The sequence below is a fragment of the Polyodon spathula genome, chromosome 4, assembly GCF_017654505.1.
Source record: "Polyodon spathula isolate WHYD16114869_AA chromosome 4, ASM1765450v1, whole genome shotgun sequence".
In the NCBI taxonomy this organism is placed as follows: Eukaryota; Metazoa; Chordata; class Actinopteri; order Acipenseriformes; family Polyodontidae; genus Polyodon; species Polyodon spathula.
Window position 1 is genome coordinate 9,177,594 of NC_054537.1, and position 20,821 is coordinate 9,198,414.

At 37.0% G+C, this 20,821-nt stretch overlaps 1 protein-coding gene across 2 annotated transcripts in view; it reads left to right on the forward strand.

Moving 5' to 3' along the window:
* The first annotated feature begins 9,718 nt into the window (after positions 1-9,718).
* LOC121314141 (LIM zinc-binding domain-containing Nebulette-like) overlaps positions 9,719-20,821 on the forward strand; it is an 83,760-nt gene continuing 72,657 nt past the window's right edge. Inside the window, exons 1-2 of one of the 2 annotated variants that reach the window (XM_041247115.1) lie at positions 9,719-10,063; positions 10,889-10,983. In XM_041247115.1, the coding sequence (XP_041103049.1) occupies positions 9,995-10,063; positions 10,889-10,983 (164 nt within the window). In that variant the 5' untranslated portion in view covers positions 9,719-9,994. The remainder of the gene's footprint in view (positions 10,064-10,888; positions 10,984-20,821) is intronic. The other variant, XM_041247116.1, reaches the window with a different exon arrangement.

Sequence of the window (20,821 nt, forward strand, 5' to 3'; positions counted from 1 at the left end):
CTGCTATGCAGGGACCATCTCAATCAGGCTCAGGGCCATCTGTGGCACCCAGACCCCGGGTCAGTCCAGCTGTGGGTCTGGCCTCTGAACGGTCCGCCCTCAGACGCTCAGAGTCTGTTATAGCCACACTACAGAATGCTAAAACCTCTTCAACGATGTCTCAGTGTTCTTATAAATGGAGGATTTTCCAGGAGTGGTGCTTGGCAAGAGATTGACATTTCTCTTTCAGGGAACCAGGGTTACGATAAGTAACCTAGCGTTCCGCAGCCTTCACAAATCTGGGAGGTGTTTAGTTTGTAGACAGGACAGTCAGAATTATAGGTGCATGTTTAATTCTGCACATTATCTGTCTTTTGAAAAGCATTCCGTTACCTCAGGCAAAAGAGACCCCAGCAGACAACGATGACGATGACAGTGAAAGAAGTTGTAGGGAAAATGAGATTTTGCCATGATTCGACGTTAGACCCACCGTCATTAAAAAAAAAAAAAAAAAAAAAAAAAATGCAAATTAAAAAAAAGATTGAATTTGCAATTATATTCCGACGCGTTGTTATTTCTGTTATTATTATTATTATTAGTTGTTGGGATGGTAATGTTGTTCTTCCTCTTATAGTACAGTTTGTGTTTCTAATCGTTAAATTGAATGTGTTCATTTGTTGAATTTTTCTCGTATTGTATACAGAAGTAGAAATAAATATTTTTTCCAGTTCACGGAATGTTTTATTATTATTATTATTATTATTATTATTATTATTATTATTATTATTATTATTATTATTATAAAAATGTGCATAAAGTACAAAACATACCACAATAAATAACAAATTGCAATAACTTACACTGGAACAAATTTTAAATAACATTTGTAATTAAACAGTATAATTATATAACTAAAAAGTGCAAATAAGTAGTCAAACAGGGAAATATAAAGTGCAACCGAAGAGTAAAAAACAGAACGTAATATAACAACATATACTTATATCAAACCTTACAATTTGTAATAAACCAAACTTGTGATGCACTTTTTTTTTGGCTGGCAAGTGTGCCCTTCACAAAGATAAACTTCAAGCCGTTTTAACATTTAATCCTCAATTGCTGATATCAGCAATTTTAATACTGATACCGGGCTTTTGGCCGAAACATACTGAAATCATATAAAACATTTGTATACAACTTTTTCCATATCATATATTTAGTAGCAATCTATATTAACTCAGGAAAGCACATTACACAGGGTGAGGCAATCCACACACAGGCGGAGGGTAGGCACAAACCCAGGATTTCTCGCATGCAAGGAGTGTATGTCAGGCTTATGTCTTTGTGTGTGATTACGTCACCTACCAGCCCTGCTGCTGCCTTCCCCCATGCACGCTACACTATATACAGTGTGTATATAGCAATCAGGTTGCAGACACCTCGCAGTCACACAACGTTGTTGAAACGTGCTCCAGAACTGCTGGCAATATAGGAATGTTGAATGTAGGGTTTTGGTTAAAATGTCATTTTTTTTCTTGCATTTTAGACAATATTTTTGCCCCTCTCAATTTTTAAGTTTTCCAGTTTTTAATAACCATGCACAAATAATGGCTGAGACGAAATATCATGGCTGAGACGAAATAAAACTGCCTAGATGTAGTTGCTGTGTGCTTTGAATGATTCAGGCAGGTTCAAATAACTGGGGTTTCAGATCAGGTGCTATACACTCTACAGACTGATTGATTATGCTTTGCTGTTGTTATGGCACAATGCTATAGTGCTACTTTGGATGTTAATTTATTATTTCATGCTGGACACTGCACTTTCTTTCTTACAGAGATTATGTAAAGCCATTTATTTTATTGGACCAAAAATGTCACATGTTTATATATTTTTTTAAATGTAGCAAATTTCATTTTAGCGTTTTTTACATACAAAAGGGTTTTTTCATGATGTGCTTTTGCATCGGACTGCAGCTTTAAAGCTTAATGTTTGTTTTGTAAAAAGATTTGAAATGACAAAACAGTGGACATACTGCAGCAACTTTGAATTGTGTTTCACCAGCCATTAAATATGTTAAAACTGCACTTCTTGATTCTTTAGTGAGACTGTGTGCTGTGCGCTACCTTTGAATTTTAAGCATGTCTAATTGCAAGCATAATCTACCTACATAATGTTAAAAATACTCCCTCTGCCTGTAATTTCGCCCCTACCTGAATCAATGTCCCTCTCCCACTTTTGCCTTAACAACAACTTACTCTTTGAAATTGAGGAGGCACTGCCTCCCTTGCCTCCTCTAAGAAACCTCCACTGGTAACAGTCATACACTTCAATATGATTTCCAGTATGAAAAAAACTGCCATGATTATGGAGCAAATTGTCTCAAACAAAAATTAGGATGTGTGTCCGATCTCAGCAGCTTCATGAAGAAGAGAGCAAACCTGTATTGTTTATATATAAAGTATGTAACCTTTGTAATGGCACTAGTTCAGATCAAGAGCAGCTTTTATAGGGTTGTCATACCTTAGAAAGAACCTGTGCTCAGGAATGGTCATTGCGTGATTCATCACAATTGCATTACAGACTCACACAATGTAGCTTCAGGTGTACAGACGTGCTACAAGGCTCACTCGATTTGCCGGGATTTAATAATTCACACATTTCACTGTTTCTTCATATTGACAGTATATTGCACAACAACTGTGTTTACTTTATAACCTTATGATCCGATTGCTCTGAATTTCCTGCCAATGCCAAAAAAAACACCACAGGGAAATTAGAATGTAAACGTTATCGCTGAGCTCTCTACTTTTAACCTAGCAGCTTTATAGGATATGCATGAATTATTCATATATATTTACTTACTATTTACATGCAATAAATACTAAGGATTTGGCTTGTTTTCTTTTAGTCTTAGGAATGGATTCATTTCCTCAGTTAGTCGTTTTAGTTTTGCTTTTTGCAGGCCTTTATTTTGTAATTTTCTTTTGGTAGAGTAGAAAAAACTTTAATAAGCCATAGACTGAGGAAGTATATGAAATGTAAATCCAATCCAAATTGTGAAATCATTCAAGACAGGCCCTGCAGCTCCCAAAATGCCATCTTTATTTAAACACTTTTGCTTTATGCGGCACTTAATCATTGTAGTTTCACATTACCAGCTGGTGGTCTGTGAAGGAGCCAAGACTTAAAAAAAGAGAAAAACGCTAATGTTTATTGGAAATGGGTGGCATTTGGAGCGACACAAGATAAACAAAAACAAATAAATGTTGGTCTATCATTTGAATAGTAGTTATGACAGACAATGTGTTTTTACTATCTTTAATATCAATCAAATTGAACTCAGTATCCTTTTTATTTGTATTTCTTTATTTTAATTTAGTGCCTGTGGTAAGGTAGCGTCACAGTCAAGGCTTGATCAACAGCAGGAAAGCAGACTCCAAATACTGTCGTTTAGCACACTGTTATTACTAACAAAACCAAAATAAACTCAGGAACATATCAAAAAAGCTTAAATAAATAATTTAAACAAAACTCTACAGAACACTGCAAAGCACAACCAAGCTTTGGCTATTGCAGTTGTATCTCTTACTCACTGCTCCCACTGTTCAGGCTGGGAAATTCCTTCACTGAACCTCTCTCCCAGTAGGGGCCACTGTAGCATGGTGAGATGACTCAGTGCTTTGTGATTTTGCCTCCTTAACCCATGGGAGCACCAGAGCCAATGAGGTGATCCATTTGGAGTCCTAGGCGATGATCAACTTTGCAAAACCAGGACTCCAACCTGCGCTCTCATGCCCGTATGGCTGTTTGACCTCACATGGTCATGCCTCGCTGGCACCTCCTTTATCCTCAGTTTTGTAATCGATTTATTTGGTTAGATTGACAAAGCTTTTTCCCAGAGTTTTTATGACGTGTAACGAGTTTTAGTCATGTTTTGCTTATATAAAGGTGTTTAGCCTGGATGTTATCAGATTGGTTGAAACTGTCTGTCTCTTTCACTTCATTATTCCTAGTAGAGTTACCATAAAGGTAGGATCAACCAAGAGATCAATAGTGTCACAGCCAACATTGCCTATTGCACAGTACCAATCTAGTGATCCGGTTTCCTTCTTTAATTATTTTCCATTGCTGGCAAAACAGCAGCTATGAACTCAGGTTTGGTACTGGCAACTCTGCAGACCTTTTTGTCTGTATACCAAACATTATTTAAAAATAAAAAAACAGCATTTAAGTAACCCATGAGATACAGTGAAGCTATAAACCAAAAGAGAAAATCTCAGTTTCCATCAGGGGGAGCAGCTTTGGTGGTGCAGGTGGTTTTAACCAACTGCTGCAGCAAATTAAATACGTTTCATAGATCTTGTAGGAAGAGATTATGTACAGAATTGAGAGCTAAGAGCCATATATCAAAACTTAAATGGTCTATCAACTTACAAAAGAAGCATTATTTAAATGTTTTTATTGCAAACACATTTAGCAAGGGAATACAAGAAGAAAAAAAAGGTTGCGCGCTTCAATAACCCTGTCACATGTTTGTATCAAAACATTCACATGCAAATCAGAGTTTCTTGGCATGATTCATTTTGAAAGTTTTTCCATTACTTTATTAACCCCTAGACTTGTTCTCCTCTTTATACAACAGCGGCAGTAACTGGATTGAACTGAGAAATAGCTTAGTTTGTAGTTCAACCTCACCTTTTGTTTGTTTCCCCAATTACCCTTCCACAATTTTTATTTGACTATTGTCTCCATAACATGATAATGTCAATAACATAGTGATCTGTTTGGGATGGATTTGCAATGGAAGAAGCCTGTTCACTGAAAGCAAACTAATGTATTTCTCTGTTTCTCTGCCTACTCTCTAGCTACTTTTTACACCTTAAAGTAACAGTAACAAACACAATAGTTACATATCCCCCCCCCACCCCTTGTACCCATCCATTCATTACAGAGGTCTCAGATGTGCAGTTTTAAAATAAACACATATTAATAAATAGGTATTGTCATTTCAAAACTATTGTACTACAAGGTTAAATAAATCTCTGTGTTGCATTTCCTGGGTCATTTCACCTGGACAGTGCACAATGGGTAATGTTTATGGAATTGTTTTGTTCGCTACAATTACTTTAAATGTCACTGGATCTCGCAATCATTTCTGGTTGGGTGTTCAGCCATGTCGCCGCTATAATCCTCATGTTTGTGTTTTGGAAGCTGAGTTCATTGTTGATTTGAAGAGTCAGTGTGCTCTCTGTACTCAGCACATTCATATTTGAGTGAGCTCCTGCTTCCTTACAGTATGTTCCTGGCAGCAGTCAGCAAACAGTCTTTCAGCAGTCCCCAGATGTAATAAGCAGAGCAGCAGTGTAGGGCTCAGCTGCTGACTCGAATTCTCTCCTCAGGATCATCAGGACCGCAGAGACAGTCCATATTTCAAAGACGAGGATGAAGACTAATGAGCTTATTTCAAGTATTTATTCCTGTGTGTACCAGTACACTTACCAGAGATCTCCCATTAGATCAGCTCAATAGTTTTACATTCAAATATTTGTTCATGATGCAGGAAAGGTCTCAGAGACAACTAATGCAATGTAATCTTGTTTATTAGAAGAGACAGCAGTTACAGATACATGTAAGAAAGAATTTAAGATTCTCACCCAAGTTTATCCGGGAGCGAGATGACAGGCAGCAACTTCGAAATTAGCTGAACTAGCCCCTGTTTAGATCTCTAGGGTCTCATGCTTCAGGTCATCTTGCACCTCACAAACTATTTCCAGAAACAATGCCATTTTCAGAATTACAGAGGATGTTTATCGCACAATAAAAACAACAAAATGTTGCAAACAAGACTTGTGGATAAATGCAGCCTGTTTAAACACTGCAGACGAGACTGACAAGAAGAGCAGCTTATAATTATACATTTATCTAAAAAATAACTAGGTTATATTTAAAAAAAAAAACAAGCAAATATGAAGTTGTCAGCAAATACTACAGGTTAACAAATAACAAACAGCCAGCTTGTTCCATCTTTTTAGAGTAGGTCACAGTGTATGAACCTGGCAATGTCCTGTCACCCTTATCTTTTTTAACAGACTTTTGCTTAAGTTTAGTTCTGCTATTTTTATTTTACTGTAGATTGTGCAGAGGTGCTTGTGCAGGAAGGTTGTATTTAAGTGGTTTGGTATGCGTTCCAAAGCTGTACACTTAGTCACACACATAGCAAGTAATAATAATATCTAAGGGAAATCACCACTTAACCCACTTCACGATTGACAATGTTGAGTAGAGGCGTGTGTGGCAGGGTCACTGTGTCAGGATCTGGAGTCTGCTACACGTTTTATCAAGTGAAGAGCTGATGCTCCAGCCTAGTGATAAATTTGGCTTCTAGGATGCATAGATTGGACAGTAACATGCGATCGGCTGGCTGACGGGGTGAGAGGTGATGTTAGAGGCTGTAAGAGCTATGGGGGCACTGCTTCTTTCTATAAAACAATGGTCACCTTTAAATTATTATGAATATGCTTTTTAAATGGTTTGTTTCAGCCATGTACACTATAAGATTTTAAATGGCAAACATCATGAGATGTTCCTGTTGAAAAAACTGGTGCAAGATCAGTGTGAGTGGTATTGTGCTGACTGAACACAAGAGGATGCCTGCAAGCCTGCTGACTGTGCAACAGAAGGTCAATGTGAGTTTAAATCCAATGCAGCTGTCAGGTGGGGATGTGAACTGGCAAAGTTATCAGCCCTTGAGTGTGTGTGGCAGCAAGGCCTTCTCAACACCGACTGTTTTAGAGGCTGTCCTCTAAGGAAGGAAAGAGATGGGAGACAAATACTGCTCCTGTTTTTATGTACACTGCTAACCATAAACTTTCCAACTACTGATGTGTTTTTTTTCTTCAGTTTCCAATCTGAATCTAATCTACCTCACTTAGTCTACTGAATAAGCAGCTTTCCTGTATCAAGCAATTTCAGTCAAGCTGCAGTTAATATATTCCATTATGTGTGTACTTAATCATATTGTTATTGTTTTGGCACTCACAGATATTTGTCATGTGTAATAAAGTCACCATTTAGCCTTGGGGCAGTCAGTCTGAGAAAGCTAAGGAGGATATTTTTGAGTGACACCAGTATATAAATGACCACTAGGGGTGCACAGTTTACTGCCAAGTGTTCCTACCACCAGACACCTTTAACTGCCTAGACTGTAAAGAATATCAAACATTTCTGATAGTAAAAACACTAAAAACATTCCAAATATCTTTATTTTTGTATTTTTATCATTCAAAATAAATGCATATGAGTCATGATAAATGAAGGCCAGTTAGTTTAGTATATATACTTTGCAAAGTACACCATTTCATTTAGCAATTTCTAGCTTACATTTCTTATGAACACCTTAGTTATGATATATTTGGAATGTTGTGCACTTAAGATAATTGACCAAACAGTTCCTAATGTATTAATTTTGATGTTAAGGAAAGTTCAGTCTTACACACCTGTAAATTAAAAACAAAATACATACATCCATACATGCCATAGTATTGTATGCCAGAACATGAGTGTAAAAGTCCAAAATCTAAAAAGTGAATTATCAATTTAATCTATTTTGTAACTTCAGACTTTCATTTTGGACATTGATTACTGGCATTAGAATTTCCATTTCCCAGACATCACTGGCATGGATATGATAGCAGGTTAATAAAATTATATTCAAATATCAATCAGTCTCAAATACCAGCTCTGCAATCAGAAGCGCTAAAGTCCTAAAAGATAAGGGCAAATGGGAGCAGTCAAAAGGGCAAAGAATAAATCACAAAACTGATTGTCTACAAAAAAAAAAACAAAAAAAAAAAAAAAAAAAAAAAACAAAAAAAAAAAAAAAAAAAAAAAAAAAAAAAAAGAAAAAAAAAAAAAAAAAAAAAAAAAAAAAACCCCCCCCCCAAAAAAAAAAAAAAAAAAGAAAAAAAAACAAAAAAAAAAAAAAAAAAAAAATATATTCCAAATTAAATGACATTTGGATACCATGCTGTAAATAGTAAAAACCAATTATAAGGATGTTCATTAAATACTTGAGAGATTTAAATATAATGCAAAGGTTTAAAAAAAAAAAAAAAAAAGAGTGTGCCCAGTTATTTTATTACTGATTTTCTCCCCAATTTGAAACGTCCAATCATCCCCGCAGCAATTCCCCACACAGCTCAGCAGCTTCAGTGGGCGTCTTCCAATCCCACAATGATCCAGCTTCATTTTTCACCCAGGAACTCGAGAGCTGTTGTCAGTGAGCTACCGACCTCTGGAGGACAAAGGCCAGCCCTGCAGGTGTCTGCTTTTGAGCTCACTGGGCGCCTGGCAAGCAGGGTTCGCTGTAGCGCGATGAGGAGAAACAGTGCCTGCCGGCTATGCCTCTCTAACCCAGGGGAGCGCCAGAGCCAATGCGACACTCCCTTCGGAATCCCCAATGAAGACTGGCCACTTCGCACAGCCAGGACGTGAACCTGCGGGGCTGTGTTTGGAGACCCCTTATAATGCAATATGAAGAGTAAAATCCACATGAGTCTTGATAAATGAAGGCCAGTTAGTTTAGTTCATTTAAAATAAATGCAATAACTGTTAGTTCATACAGGGTTTACACACTTTATTAGGAACTCCACTCAGGACTTGGTTGGTCCCCCATTTAAATTATAACTGCTTTGTTTGCCAGTTAGATTTAGTGTTGATGAATATTCTTAAATGTTATCACATTAGGTAGGACAGATGGTGAAATATGTTGCTTTCCATACTTCAATTCAGAACTTGAGTGCATTGTAAAAAAATAAACATGGAAAAGGCAAAACATCAAAGGGATCCCTTGAACTTTTTTTATAACAATCCTGGCTATAACAATATATAAAAAATGATTCAGACCCCTGATTTGTTGATTTGAAGTCAACCCCCAGTGACAATTAAACAACACTTAGTGATCACCCAAGTTGAGCTAACATATCACAAACTGTTGTGCATTTCTATATCATAAATCAGCCTTGGGGCTTCATATTTGTATACTCCAGGATTTATAATCGTTTCTTTAGGTATTAAAAACATTATGGGTTTTCATATTATTGTGCTGCCAAGGGCTTTCAGTCTGACCATGAAAACTAGCAAAACTCAATGGACTGTAAATAAATAAATACACAAGACAGCCTTCACCTACAGTGAGGTGAAGCACTGAATTGTCTGTCAATAGAGTATCCTTCACCTTTAGTGAGGTGGAGTACCAAACAAAATCTAATACATAGCTAATAAGTAGCCCTCTGCTTGTTGTATTTAAATAGTTTTGCTTTTACATTTCATAGAAAAGTCTAGTAATGCAGTCACGGAGTAAAGCTGTCTTTGTCAGATAAACTTGTACAGAAGCCACAGTTTTAAATAATTATATAATTAACACATAATAAAAGTATATGCTGCGTTCGTGTAGTTTTTGTTCAGAATATATAAAACTATCTTCATTGCGCTTAATACAGATTCAAGTACCTGTTTTCAACCGGACGCTATTTCACTACAAGCAGTATTTCATATGGTTGAGCTATGAAACAGCGTCCGCCCTGCACTGAGCATGCGCAGCGGACAGTATTTCACGGGCACTATTTCACATGACACCTGTTTGCCGTGTTGAAAGTGTTAAGTAGCTCCGGCACCTTGCTCCTGCTTAGCTGCCTCTCTCTTCACTTGCTTTTTTTTTTTTTTTTTTTTTTTTTTTTTTTTTTGCTCCGAGCGGTCCGGCCAATGCAGTGGGTTTGGTTTGTCGCTGTGGCGTAGTTCAGTTTTGCTGTTTGGTGGAGAGGTGAGTCACAGGGACGAAACAAGCTTGAGTGTTATGTAGCTTGGTTGTGCTGCGGCATCCTGAGACCTTCAACAGCAGCCGCTGCAGCTGCTGAAGAGAGATTATTCTGCATTACCTTGTGAAGCGAAGAAGTACTTAAGAAAAGAAAAAGACCCGCTAAAGCAATATTAATTTCTTCTGATAAAATAACACAAAATGAACCCTCAGTGTGCGCGCTGTGGGAAGATTGTCTACCCGACTGAAAAAGTGAACTGTCTGGATAAGGTAAAATATTTACTTTTTTTTCTTCTATTATTATTATGTATCTATTTTGTTTTTTCAATACCAATACTCGTGTTGCAATGTCATTGACCACTTTGTGTTAAACATGGGTTGTTTTATTATAGCGTTTTTGAATGTCGCAGCAATCACCAAAGCTAGTATGCCACTTGCCACAGTCATGTTAAAACATTCTAAATTCTAAAAAGCTTTTGGTTTTCTAGTACCCTACGCGTGCTGAATGAGTAGCGGCATATCGTTTAGCGTTTGATATTACATTATTAAACATAGTGAGTGCCACATCCTGTTCTTTTATTGAGAAGTGTTGGTGATGCTGTCACAAGGGAACAGAACATCGTGAGCGCGCAAATATGCAAAGTACATGTACCTGTCTGGTAAATAAAAACCGTGACGCAATGCACAGCTCTGTGCATCATCTGTTCATGTCTGCATAAAAACAAACATGTTTGTCATACCTGTCTGACAGCCTACAGTTATGTAAGATGTACCAAGCACGTTTAGTTAATATATTACCTAAAACAATATGCTGTTCTTCAGCTATTGCATTCACATTTCGAGTGCAACTAAAATGCTATATGCTAAACGTTATATAATGAAATGTGCATTGTTAAAGCTTCCGAGTGGCGCTCTAGCATTCATTTAAAGAACAATATCAACTATTGAATTAAATGGTAATACATAATATGTTGCTCTTCATCCCAAAACGTTTTTTTTTTTTTTTTTTTTTTGTCAAGGTAGGTTGTTCTAATGTATTAACTTTAAACTGGTGAATCTTCTTTCTAAACTTTTAATTTCTTGTCTGTTTTACAGTACTGGCATAAAGGATGTTTTCACTGCGAGGTCTGCAAAATGACTCTAAACATGAACAATTACAAAGGCTATGAGAAGACACCCTACTGCAACTCGTAAGTACATCAGCAAAGGCACATACATATGGGAAGGAATTTCACAGGACAATTCACCTGCTCCTAAGTTTAACAGAGTTGTTTATTGCTTGTTTTATAACATACAAATGGTATTTATTTAATTCTGAAAACATGCCTTTGCCCTCACACTCAGTGCTATTTAAACAGTCCTGCATAGGGTCCCAGGAAACTGGTATTGTCCCATTTTTAAGCCTGCATTCTTATTGTCCCATTTTTAAGCCTACAATCTTTTGTCCTGGTCGGAAACAGTGCATTTGTTAAACCGTCCCGGTTTTGCTATTCTGTTAAAGTTCAAAACTGCAGCAGTGTGCTCAGCAGAGTCGTTTATTCGATTGTGCTAGAGCCGTTCAAATAGAATCATATTCTGTTCGAGTTCCTGAACCCTGCTTTAGTTTTTATTTTATTTTATCTTGGTAGTGCCGCTATGTCTGATTCAGTGGGCATGTAAAATAATGCATTAATCCCTGGCACAGACATAGGGTGTGGGGGGTGTGGTGACAGCCGGTCACGTGATATGCCAGGGTGTACTCAATTTACTCTTCAGTTTTATACCAATGATATTTCATAAGTTTTAATTCCATTATTACATTGTGTATTCGCCCGTCAATTCATGCTTTTAGTTGTTGCTCTCAAGGCCGTATATGCCTTTGACCTGCCAGGTAACAACACCATGGTTCATTATTTACTTTAGGAGTTACAATAAACATTTTAGTTGCTTTACTTCCTGTTCATTTAGAGATATCTCTAAATCATTTAGAGACACCTCTAAATAACTTCCTGTTCATTTAGAGTTATCTCTAAATCATTTAGTTATCTTGAAATCAACAGGAAGTCATTTAAAGATATCTCTAAATGAACAGAAAGTTATTGTGAGATTTTAAAATGATGTAGAGATATCTCTAAATGAACAGGAAGTTATTTAGAGATATCTAAATGAGTTAGAGATGTTTTGAAAACGATTTAACGATATTTCAGTAACATTTTGAGATATCCTAAAATTATTTAAAGATATCTGAAAATGCATTTTAGATATCTAATTTAAAGCCCCATTTGAAGATATCTGTAAATCATTTTGAGATATCTCTAAATGTATTTAGATATCTCTAAACGAAGAGATGTCTTCAAATATTTTGAAATATCTGGAAATGATTTAGATATCTTAAATGTTTAGAGATTTCTATACATGATAATTTGGCTTGCCATAGTGTGCATCAATGCTTCTGCTAGCATATTTGTCCTAAGAAATCTGCTGTGAGAAATAGCAGCCAAGTACAGATGTCCTTGAAATCCCAGCTGTCATTTGACTCAAGCTGGGATGGGCATCTTTCTATAGAAACTGTATTCTATAGAATTATATATATATATATATATATATATATATATATATATATATATATATATATATATATATATATATATATATCTCCTAATAATAGATAAAGTAACCTGATTAAACAAATGACATAAAAACACAATACTTTTTCAACATTTATTTATCCACAAATGATTCAACATTCATTATTCGTGTGTGAAAAAGTATGTAAACCTTTAGATTCAAGTAACTGGTGGCAGCCCCTTGAACAGCAATGATTTCAACTAAGCGTTTCCTGTAACTGTCAGTCTCTCACATCAGTTTTGAGGAATGTTGGCCCTTTCCAGAACTATTTCAACTCGGTGACATTTGAGGCCTTTCTTGCATGGACAACTCGCTTCAGGTCCGGACTTTGACTTGACCATTCTAAAACATGGAATTTCTTCTTCTGCAGCCATTCTTTTGTAGATCTGCTTGTATGTTTAGGATCATTGTCTTGCTGCATGACCCACTTTTGGTTTAGCTTCAGCTCATGGACAGATTGCCTAACATTCTCCTCTAGAATGTTCTGATACAATGCAGAATTCATGGTTGTCAATGACGGCTAGCCGTCCAGGCAAAGCAGCCCCAAACCATCACACTCCCACCACCATGCTTGACGGTTGGGATGAGGTTCTTCTGTTCGAATGCAGTGTTTGGTTTTCGCCAAACAATGTTTATCGTTGAGGCCAAAAAGTTCTACCTTTGACTCGTCTGTCCGGAGAACATTGTTCCAGAAGTCTTGTGGATTGTCCATGTGCTCTTTGGCGAGCTTCAGACAGGCAGCAATGTTCTTTTTAGAGAGCAGTGGTTTCCTCCTGGCTATCCTTCCATGAACACCATTCTTGTTCTGTCTTTTTTTGATAGTTGACTCATGAACACTCACGTTAGCCAAGACGAGAGTGGCCTGCGGATCCTTGGATGTTACTGTGAGGTTCTTTTTGACTTCCCTGATGATTTTCTGGGGTTTGTTCTTGGAGAGATTTTGGTAGGACGACCGCTCCTGGGTAGAGTGACTGTGGTCTGGAACTTTGTCTGACAGTGGATTGGTGGAGACCCAAATGCTTAGAAATAGTTTTGTAACCCTTTCTAGACTGGTGAGCATCAATAACTGTTTTTCTGAGGTCCTCAGAGATTTCTTTTGATCGTGGCATGACATGTTTCCACACACCTGTATGGTGAACACCAAGAACACAAAGTTTCTGATCTTTATATAGTATGGGGCCTCCAAAACTGATTCTAATTATCCCCTTAATTGAGCTGATAAAACCAGGGGTTCACTTACTTTTTCACATACCCTAAATCTTAATTACTCATTGTTTGTCTAATTCATACATCATCTTGTTTCAAATGACATGTAATTTGTTAATATAAACCCTATTGAATATTTAAGAAAAGACTGGTTTTGATTCAAGAAGGGGCTATCATGGTAAAACTATGGAATTTCCATAATTGTCATTATGTTTTCTCAGCACTGTGTGTGTGTGTGTGTGTGTGTGTGTGTGTGTGTGTGTATATATATATATAGACATACACATACACACACACATACACACGCACACCACCCACTCTATATATTGCGAGTGTCGGGGTCCAGTATAAATCTGCTATATATCAAGGACAGCGATATAGCGAGAGACCCATAGAAAAACAAATAGGCTGATAAATACTTTACAACTACTCCCTCGATGCAGCCCTCTTTTTCTTATACTTTTTTATATGAAAAGCAGCGCACCGTTTTAATTCGTACTATGGAGGGGAATTGCTTCTCATCTGTTCCAGTCTCCAATTAAATTCCTTCCTTCCTCCTTTCTCAAATGTGCAAACCCTCTCAGTGGGTGTCCTCCGATCTCACCAACCAATCAGCATCTTTTTACACCCAGGAACCTGGGAACTGCAGGCTTCCGGCATCTGGAGGATAAAGACCAGCCCAGCAAATCTTCACTCCCAAGCTGGCCTGAGATATGATAATTTCAGGTTTTAATATCAAAACTGTCAAATATTTCCTAGGTTTTAGGGTTCTGTTTCACAGTTGAGAGGTAGAACAGTCAGAAGTTATTCATGTTACAAAGGGGTCTACAGTAAACCTTGCTGTTTATTTTACAGTCAGTTCGCATTAACAGACGACTTCCCAGGGCCCTTTGATTGCGTTCATATAATCTGATGTACTGTTGTCAGTGTTAGCTTTTTGTTGTTGAGACAGCCCTAAAACAGTGGTGTGCAAACTTTATATGCCGATTAGATTTTAACAGGTGTTTGTTTTCCAGATTTAATGTAAATCGCAAATTTTTCCAAGATGTGATCACAAAAAGTCCAGATTTAGCTAAATACGTAAATTTTAACAAACACATTCTTAAAAGTTTTGAAAATAGTACTTTCAGATGTCATTTAGAAACGTTGAAAACGCATATTGTAAATTGAACATCTATAAATCTTTTTTTTTTAAACTTGGTGAGTCAATATTTAGCTAACATTTCTAAAAAATAAATCCATGAAAGAAATACATGCTACTTAAATCTTTTTTTCTTTTACACTTCTTTTACGTTTATCTAACAGATAAATCTGAAAAAAAACATTATTGTAATCTGGGTTTTCGCTAAATATTTATTTTACCAGCTAAATCTGAAGCTAAATGAGCCCCTATCCATTGAAGCATTTAATTTGGCATTGTGTGCTGCAGATTACACTCCGAGATCCAATGTTTCCGCTTCTCTTCCTCCTCTGTATACTACAATGCCAAAAAGATGTACACATTTCAAAACTTTTAAGACTGTTTGGTAACTTTTATGCATTACGCTAAATCAGAACTTGTGTTTGGTTAAATATAGGAAAAAATACACGATTTACATTAAATCCGGGAAAAACAATTAAATATTAGTGCTTTTCACCTCATTGACTTCTGTTTGTCTGAAAATAATTGTAGTCCACTGAAAGAGTGTGTAACATGTGTAACAATGGGACGGCTCACCTGTCCAGTCCGGTTGTCATATAATAAAATGTAAATGATACATTTCAGCTATTTAACCCACATGTATGTCTTTCTGTTTGTCACACTTTATATAAGAGTAAGGCACGTTCTCTGTTGCAAATATGATAATTTGGTCTGTTGGAAGTCATTATTTATTTATTTGTAGGTTAGGATGTGGTCTTTTTAATGTAACAATGGTTTTGCGTTCATAATCAAAGGTCAAAAATTAGATTACCTTGCCTGGAAATGCATTATCCACCAACATTTCACTCGTAGGATAACCTGTGTCTTTCCAAGCGCTATTGAGATTTAAAGGCATGTGTTACATCCGCTGGTATATGTTATGAGAGAGATGCTTTTGTCTTTGAAATGCTACTCAGGCACCCTGGGTAATTTACACTTGTTTACACTGTCTGCAATTGTAACACAAAATGAGCCACTGCCTGCGGATGGGAAATGCATACGCATGAGAATTTTTAAAACATTTGCCTCATTTGCATCAGGTGCATGCACATACAGAGGGCCTTCATAATCTCCCAATAATTGCACAGTACCAGCAAGGTTAAACATATGTGTATAAAATCAAGAGTTAATGGAATTATAACCACATGCAATCCGAAACAGGTGCAAAATCCAGACAGTTATCATGACAGACGGGCAGACACGATCCGCGCACAAGGGTCTTCGTTTGTTGAACGAGGGCACTAATAAAAGAAGTATATGCCAGAATTTTTTTTTGTAATGTAGCTGGTCTGTATATGGCATGCTAAATTATTAAAGGAGTGAATTAAAAAAAAAAAAAAAAAATCACAGTGATTGTGTTAATTTTAGAAGAGCTTTCTTTTGCCGCTTGTTTGTAAGGCTTTACTTTGATATACTTTATAATGTTAAACACCCTAGGACATGCCTACTGTATGCTTTGGATTTGGTAGTTTTCCCAGTGCCTTTGTTTTAGCTATGCTAAAATACATACTACTTCCTATCCTTGGGGTGTGCAATTTAATGCTTTGCAGTTTGTGGACAGCAAAACCACATGTGCATTTAACCACTCTAAAGGGCACTTTGAAAACTGGGCTCGACAGGCTGAAATTATAATAAATAACCTACAATTTCACTGTTTTGTGTTTTGCATAATGCTAATAGTTTGGAAAGTGTAAACGGTAGCATAGCTAGCGGTGAGGGAATAGTTTTACAAGAGAGAAGGGAACTGAGATAACTACTGCATGATGCTGGCAATATTCAGTGCTAAACTAAGGTCTTAGAATCCTTTTCCTTAGTGTTTAAGACTTCACTTTGGACTATGTATATAAGCAGATTTACACTGTAGAGGTAAAAGTTACTGCTGTTAGTGAATTGTGTCCTTTTCTGTATTTATCTGTTTTTCATCTCTACAAGGAAGATTGTGAAGATCTTTACTCTGTGAGTGCATTGGTTTCTATGTCTGAGTATCAAATGATCTGTTATGAGTTCACAACAAATCCTTATAAAAGCAAGACATGCAAGTGTGAGGCAGAATACAAAAATGAACGAGTAACAGATATTTAGAAATGCCAAGAAACGTACTTTTTCTTAAAAGGCATATGCAAGAAACGTATTCTATGTCATATTGTTTAATCACATTCATACACAAAGACATTTCGTATGATCTGTGGGTGAAAGTGCAGGATTTCTTGTTAATTCCATCTCTGTTTCAGGCTGATTGTATGTTTCTCTTAAAAGCATACATTGTTTTCTATCATTTGTTATGATATCGTAGCATAAACATTAGCGAACGTTATCCAGCTTATTTAAAAAGCTGCTTCATTGTGAAAGTCATATAAACCCCCATTTATGATTTACAACTCTTAAGTGAAACAGATTGCAGTCTGCTTTCTCAAAGAAAGAGAAGCGCTGAACATGACAAAATACTGTTCTTGAAATCCCTTTTGGACTATCTTAATTGTCTAAGCCGTACAGCAAAGTAAGCCCTCTAAACAAAGTTACAGACATTTTTCTAAAGCTTTTACATTTTTTATTTTTTTTTTCAAATAATCCTTGGGTGTGCATTTTAGTGAAAAGAGTGTGTGTTAATGTCACGTGTTTTAAAGGGTTTGGATGGGTGTCTCAAATATTTTAATGGGGCAGAATATATTATTACCACAACATTTATGTGGTTTCTGGGGCCCTTTTCAAGAAGCACTGTGTTTGGTAGATATCCAGTGTCAGTGACTATTACTTTATTTTGCAGTGCAGTTTCTACATGATTACAGTTATTCCCCAAGTCTTTCCCTTCAACAACTTCAATGAAACTGCCTGTGAGGTGCTCACAATAGACGTGCCCACCTGAAATGCTACTGCTGTAGTAGAGAAGGTTCTGGAATGCTCTTCCTCATAACAAAAGCCCGGAGGGTTTGTTTACATTTGGCTATACAAATTTAGGGCAGGCCATTTGTAAAATGATTGGAGACGATGTGGAAATGAAATGAACTTTTCAAAAGGCAGCAGTGTAATAATAAACAAACAAACAAACAAACAAATAAATAAATAAATAAATGAAAAAAACCAGTTACAATTAATTTTTAAGTTACTTACTCTTTAAGCAACAGAATTATCATATTGTATTGCCCAATTCAATTGTTACTTTTCATTGTGTGGCAAACAATACATGCTTCATAATGTTGCCTTGAACAATGTATATAGAATTCAAATCAATCAGTGAATTGGGGCTTTATTTTCACTGCCAGGACTATATTTAAGATCAGAAAGACCTCTTTCTTTGCTCTCCAACTCAGATGTTTTGCAGCTTGATGAGGACTGAAAAACAGAAGGAAGTCACACAAACCATGTGCGTCAAGGTTATGTAGGTTTGTAAGCAGTGGAAGTGAATGTTTGAGTTTGGTTGATGGTGTCATTCATTTTTAACATGAGTAAAATACAATGCAATTAGGAAGCAATTTTTAACCTGCACAGTGTCAGCCCTGTTTGAATGTCGTGGTTCTGTCGGGCAGAAAATATAAATATTCTAGCGTTAGATGTGGTTTAAGATCAGTCCAACAAGTAAGCAACATGCAGTAGTCCATGCCCCTGATTATGGTTCCTGGGGCTACATGTGCGCTTTACCCTGTTCAGATTCCAGAGTGTGTTGCTGTTGAGATAGAACATAAAACAATTTGTAGTGGAGTTGTTGTTTAAATGGCGATCAGTTACAGTGCAGTTATGGACTGCATGCGTTTAGATCCAAGCTAATGTGATAAAAACCTCAATAGTAGTAAAGGGGAACGTTTTTCACTGTAATGCCTAAGGTTTCCAACGTACTGCTTTAATATGTTATATTTTTATTGTACTTTTAAACTGATGCCAGACTTCTTTACAAAACAAAAATCCCTTTAAGATTCTCCTTGCTACAGCTATGTAATTATTTAGCCCCTGTCAGCATTTTATAGAGCACAATGGGTATCCTTGACTGCTTTTTGTTCCATGATAAAGTTTATAATGAAAGAAAGTTAAATGTAGCTGCTGATACGCGTTCCCTGCAGAAATGCTGCCTAAATGAATTATGTCTTTTAGAGTGGGGTTTCAAAGTATACCCTAATAGTACATGTCTTTAAAACTGTCTTTCAACTATTTGCAACAAAAATTACAATTAACTTTCCCCAGAAATGAATAGCTACTTGTACAGATATGGCTAAAGGTTTTGCATCATCCTTTAGGATTAACACATTTTGCTTCATAAAGTCGAATTAAACCTGCTGAATAATGTTACATTAACATATTGAATTACACACCGCTTTGTAGTTTTCCATATACTTAACAAAAAACTGACAAAAAATAAAACATGTGACAGTTTGAAATCTAACATGAAATACTGCACTACTATTATGGCTTCCGGTAGACTTTTGCAATATCATTTTGTAGTTTCTTTAATTAAATTATGTTCATATAGTGTTCTGTTTTTAATTATGTCTCAATCTAAAATTCTAGGTGATGTAAAAATTTTGGCTATTTTATATTGTTGTGTGTCCAGCACAAGACAAAAATAAATTAGACACTTAGCTGTAAACAAACTTTAAGTGCACTTAAAAAGCTATGGCACATGATGTAAAGACGTATAGTCATTTGGGTGAGTAGCGTGTACCTATTCCACTGCTTCGTCTGCAGAGAAAAATCCTTCAAATTGTTTAAGTCAAAGCAGGAGCAGGCTGTACTGGTGTGTGGTTTGTGTGTGCATCGGCAGAAATGCTAAGTAGGGGTTCTGTTGTATCCACGTGCTTAAAAAAAAAGTGATGTCACATGTAGAGCTTTTAAGGATTTGATTTCCATTACATGAGAATAGATGTTGAACTTCATGCTGATTTGAACTTGAGCATACCAAAGTTTCTTCGTCTCATACGCCTCATCCACAGCATCTTCCCATGTCACTGTTAACTCTACCGGATGAACAAGGCATGCTGATCCAGACCACAAGACAATGTCTGGTCGAAGGTTAGTGGTGGCAATCTCAGGTGGAAAAATAAGCCTTTGACCAACATCTGCTAGCATCTTCCAGTCTCTAGCAGCTTCCAGTTGTCCTGGGCGAAGCTTGGTTTTAACACCTTGCTCTCCTGGATGGCGGAATATTGTCATTTGTGTGTAATGCTTTGAATGGAACTGGTGGCAACTTATTGGTCAGGTTACACTTGTCTTCCAATGCTAAGGCCAAACATCACAGCCCCTGGTCATGACGCCAAGTAAACCATCCTTGGCTAAGACCCACCTTACATCCTATCAAAATGTGCCTTAATGTTGCAGGTGATGAACACAAAGGACATGAGGGATGGGAGAACATCATATGCTGATATGATGAGGAAACTGATCCTGCTGTGTTCCAGTCCATAGATCTTGCCAGCCGATCTTGCGTTGTTCCACACTCTCCCCTCATCCATTCTCCCTGCTTGCCCTGGGAAACTGCCTTTACACGTCTGATCCTCTCCTCCTGCTTTTGCATCTCGTTAACTACCAGCTTCCTCCGTTGAGCTGCGATTGCCTTATAGCTTATCGATAAACTAGAGTGCACAGCATACTAAACTGTGGATGTTACATAGAGTGAATTACAGTCCATTCTAGAACTAAATATTGCAGCCTCTTAATGTCTCCATTTATGTAGGAGGAGCTGAACTGAGACCAAAACCTCCTTTTCCATGCTGAACTTGCCCCATAATATCTCAGATTCGAAGGGCAGCCTTAGCATCTTCCACAGCTTTCTTTGCTGTCCATTTTATTCCAGTTTTCAACACAGGTGCTGCCTCCCTTACGCATTTGTCATGTGAATCTACTAATGTCATTTCCAGTCGGACTTTGGTGCACTTAAACTCCATGGTTAGAGCAGAGGTTGGTAGCTGCAGTATTCCTTTACCATAAAGTCCCACTCTGCTGAGGCAGCGTGGAACTCCCAACCATTTCCTGACGTATGAACTGATTAAAGCTTCCAGCTTCTCAACTGTTGTCAAGGAAACCTCGTACACAGTCAGTGGCCACAGCAG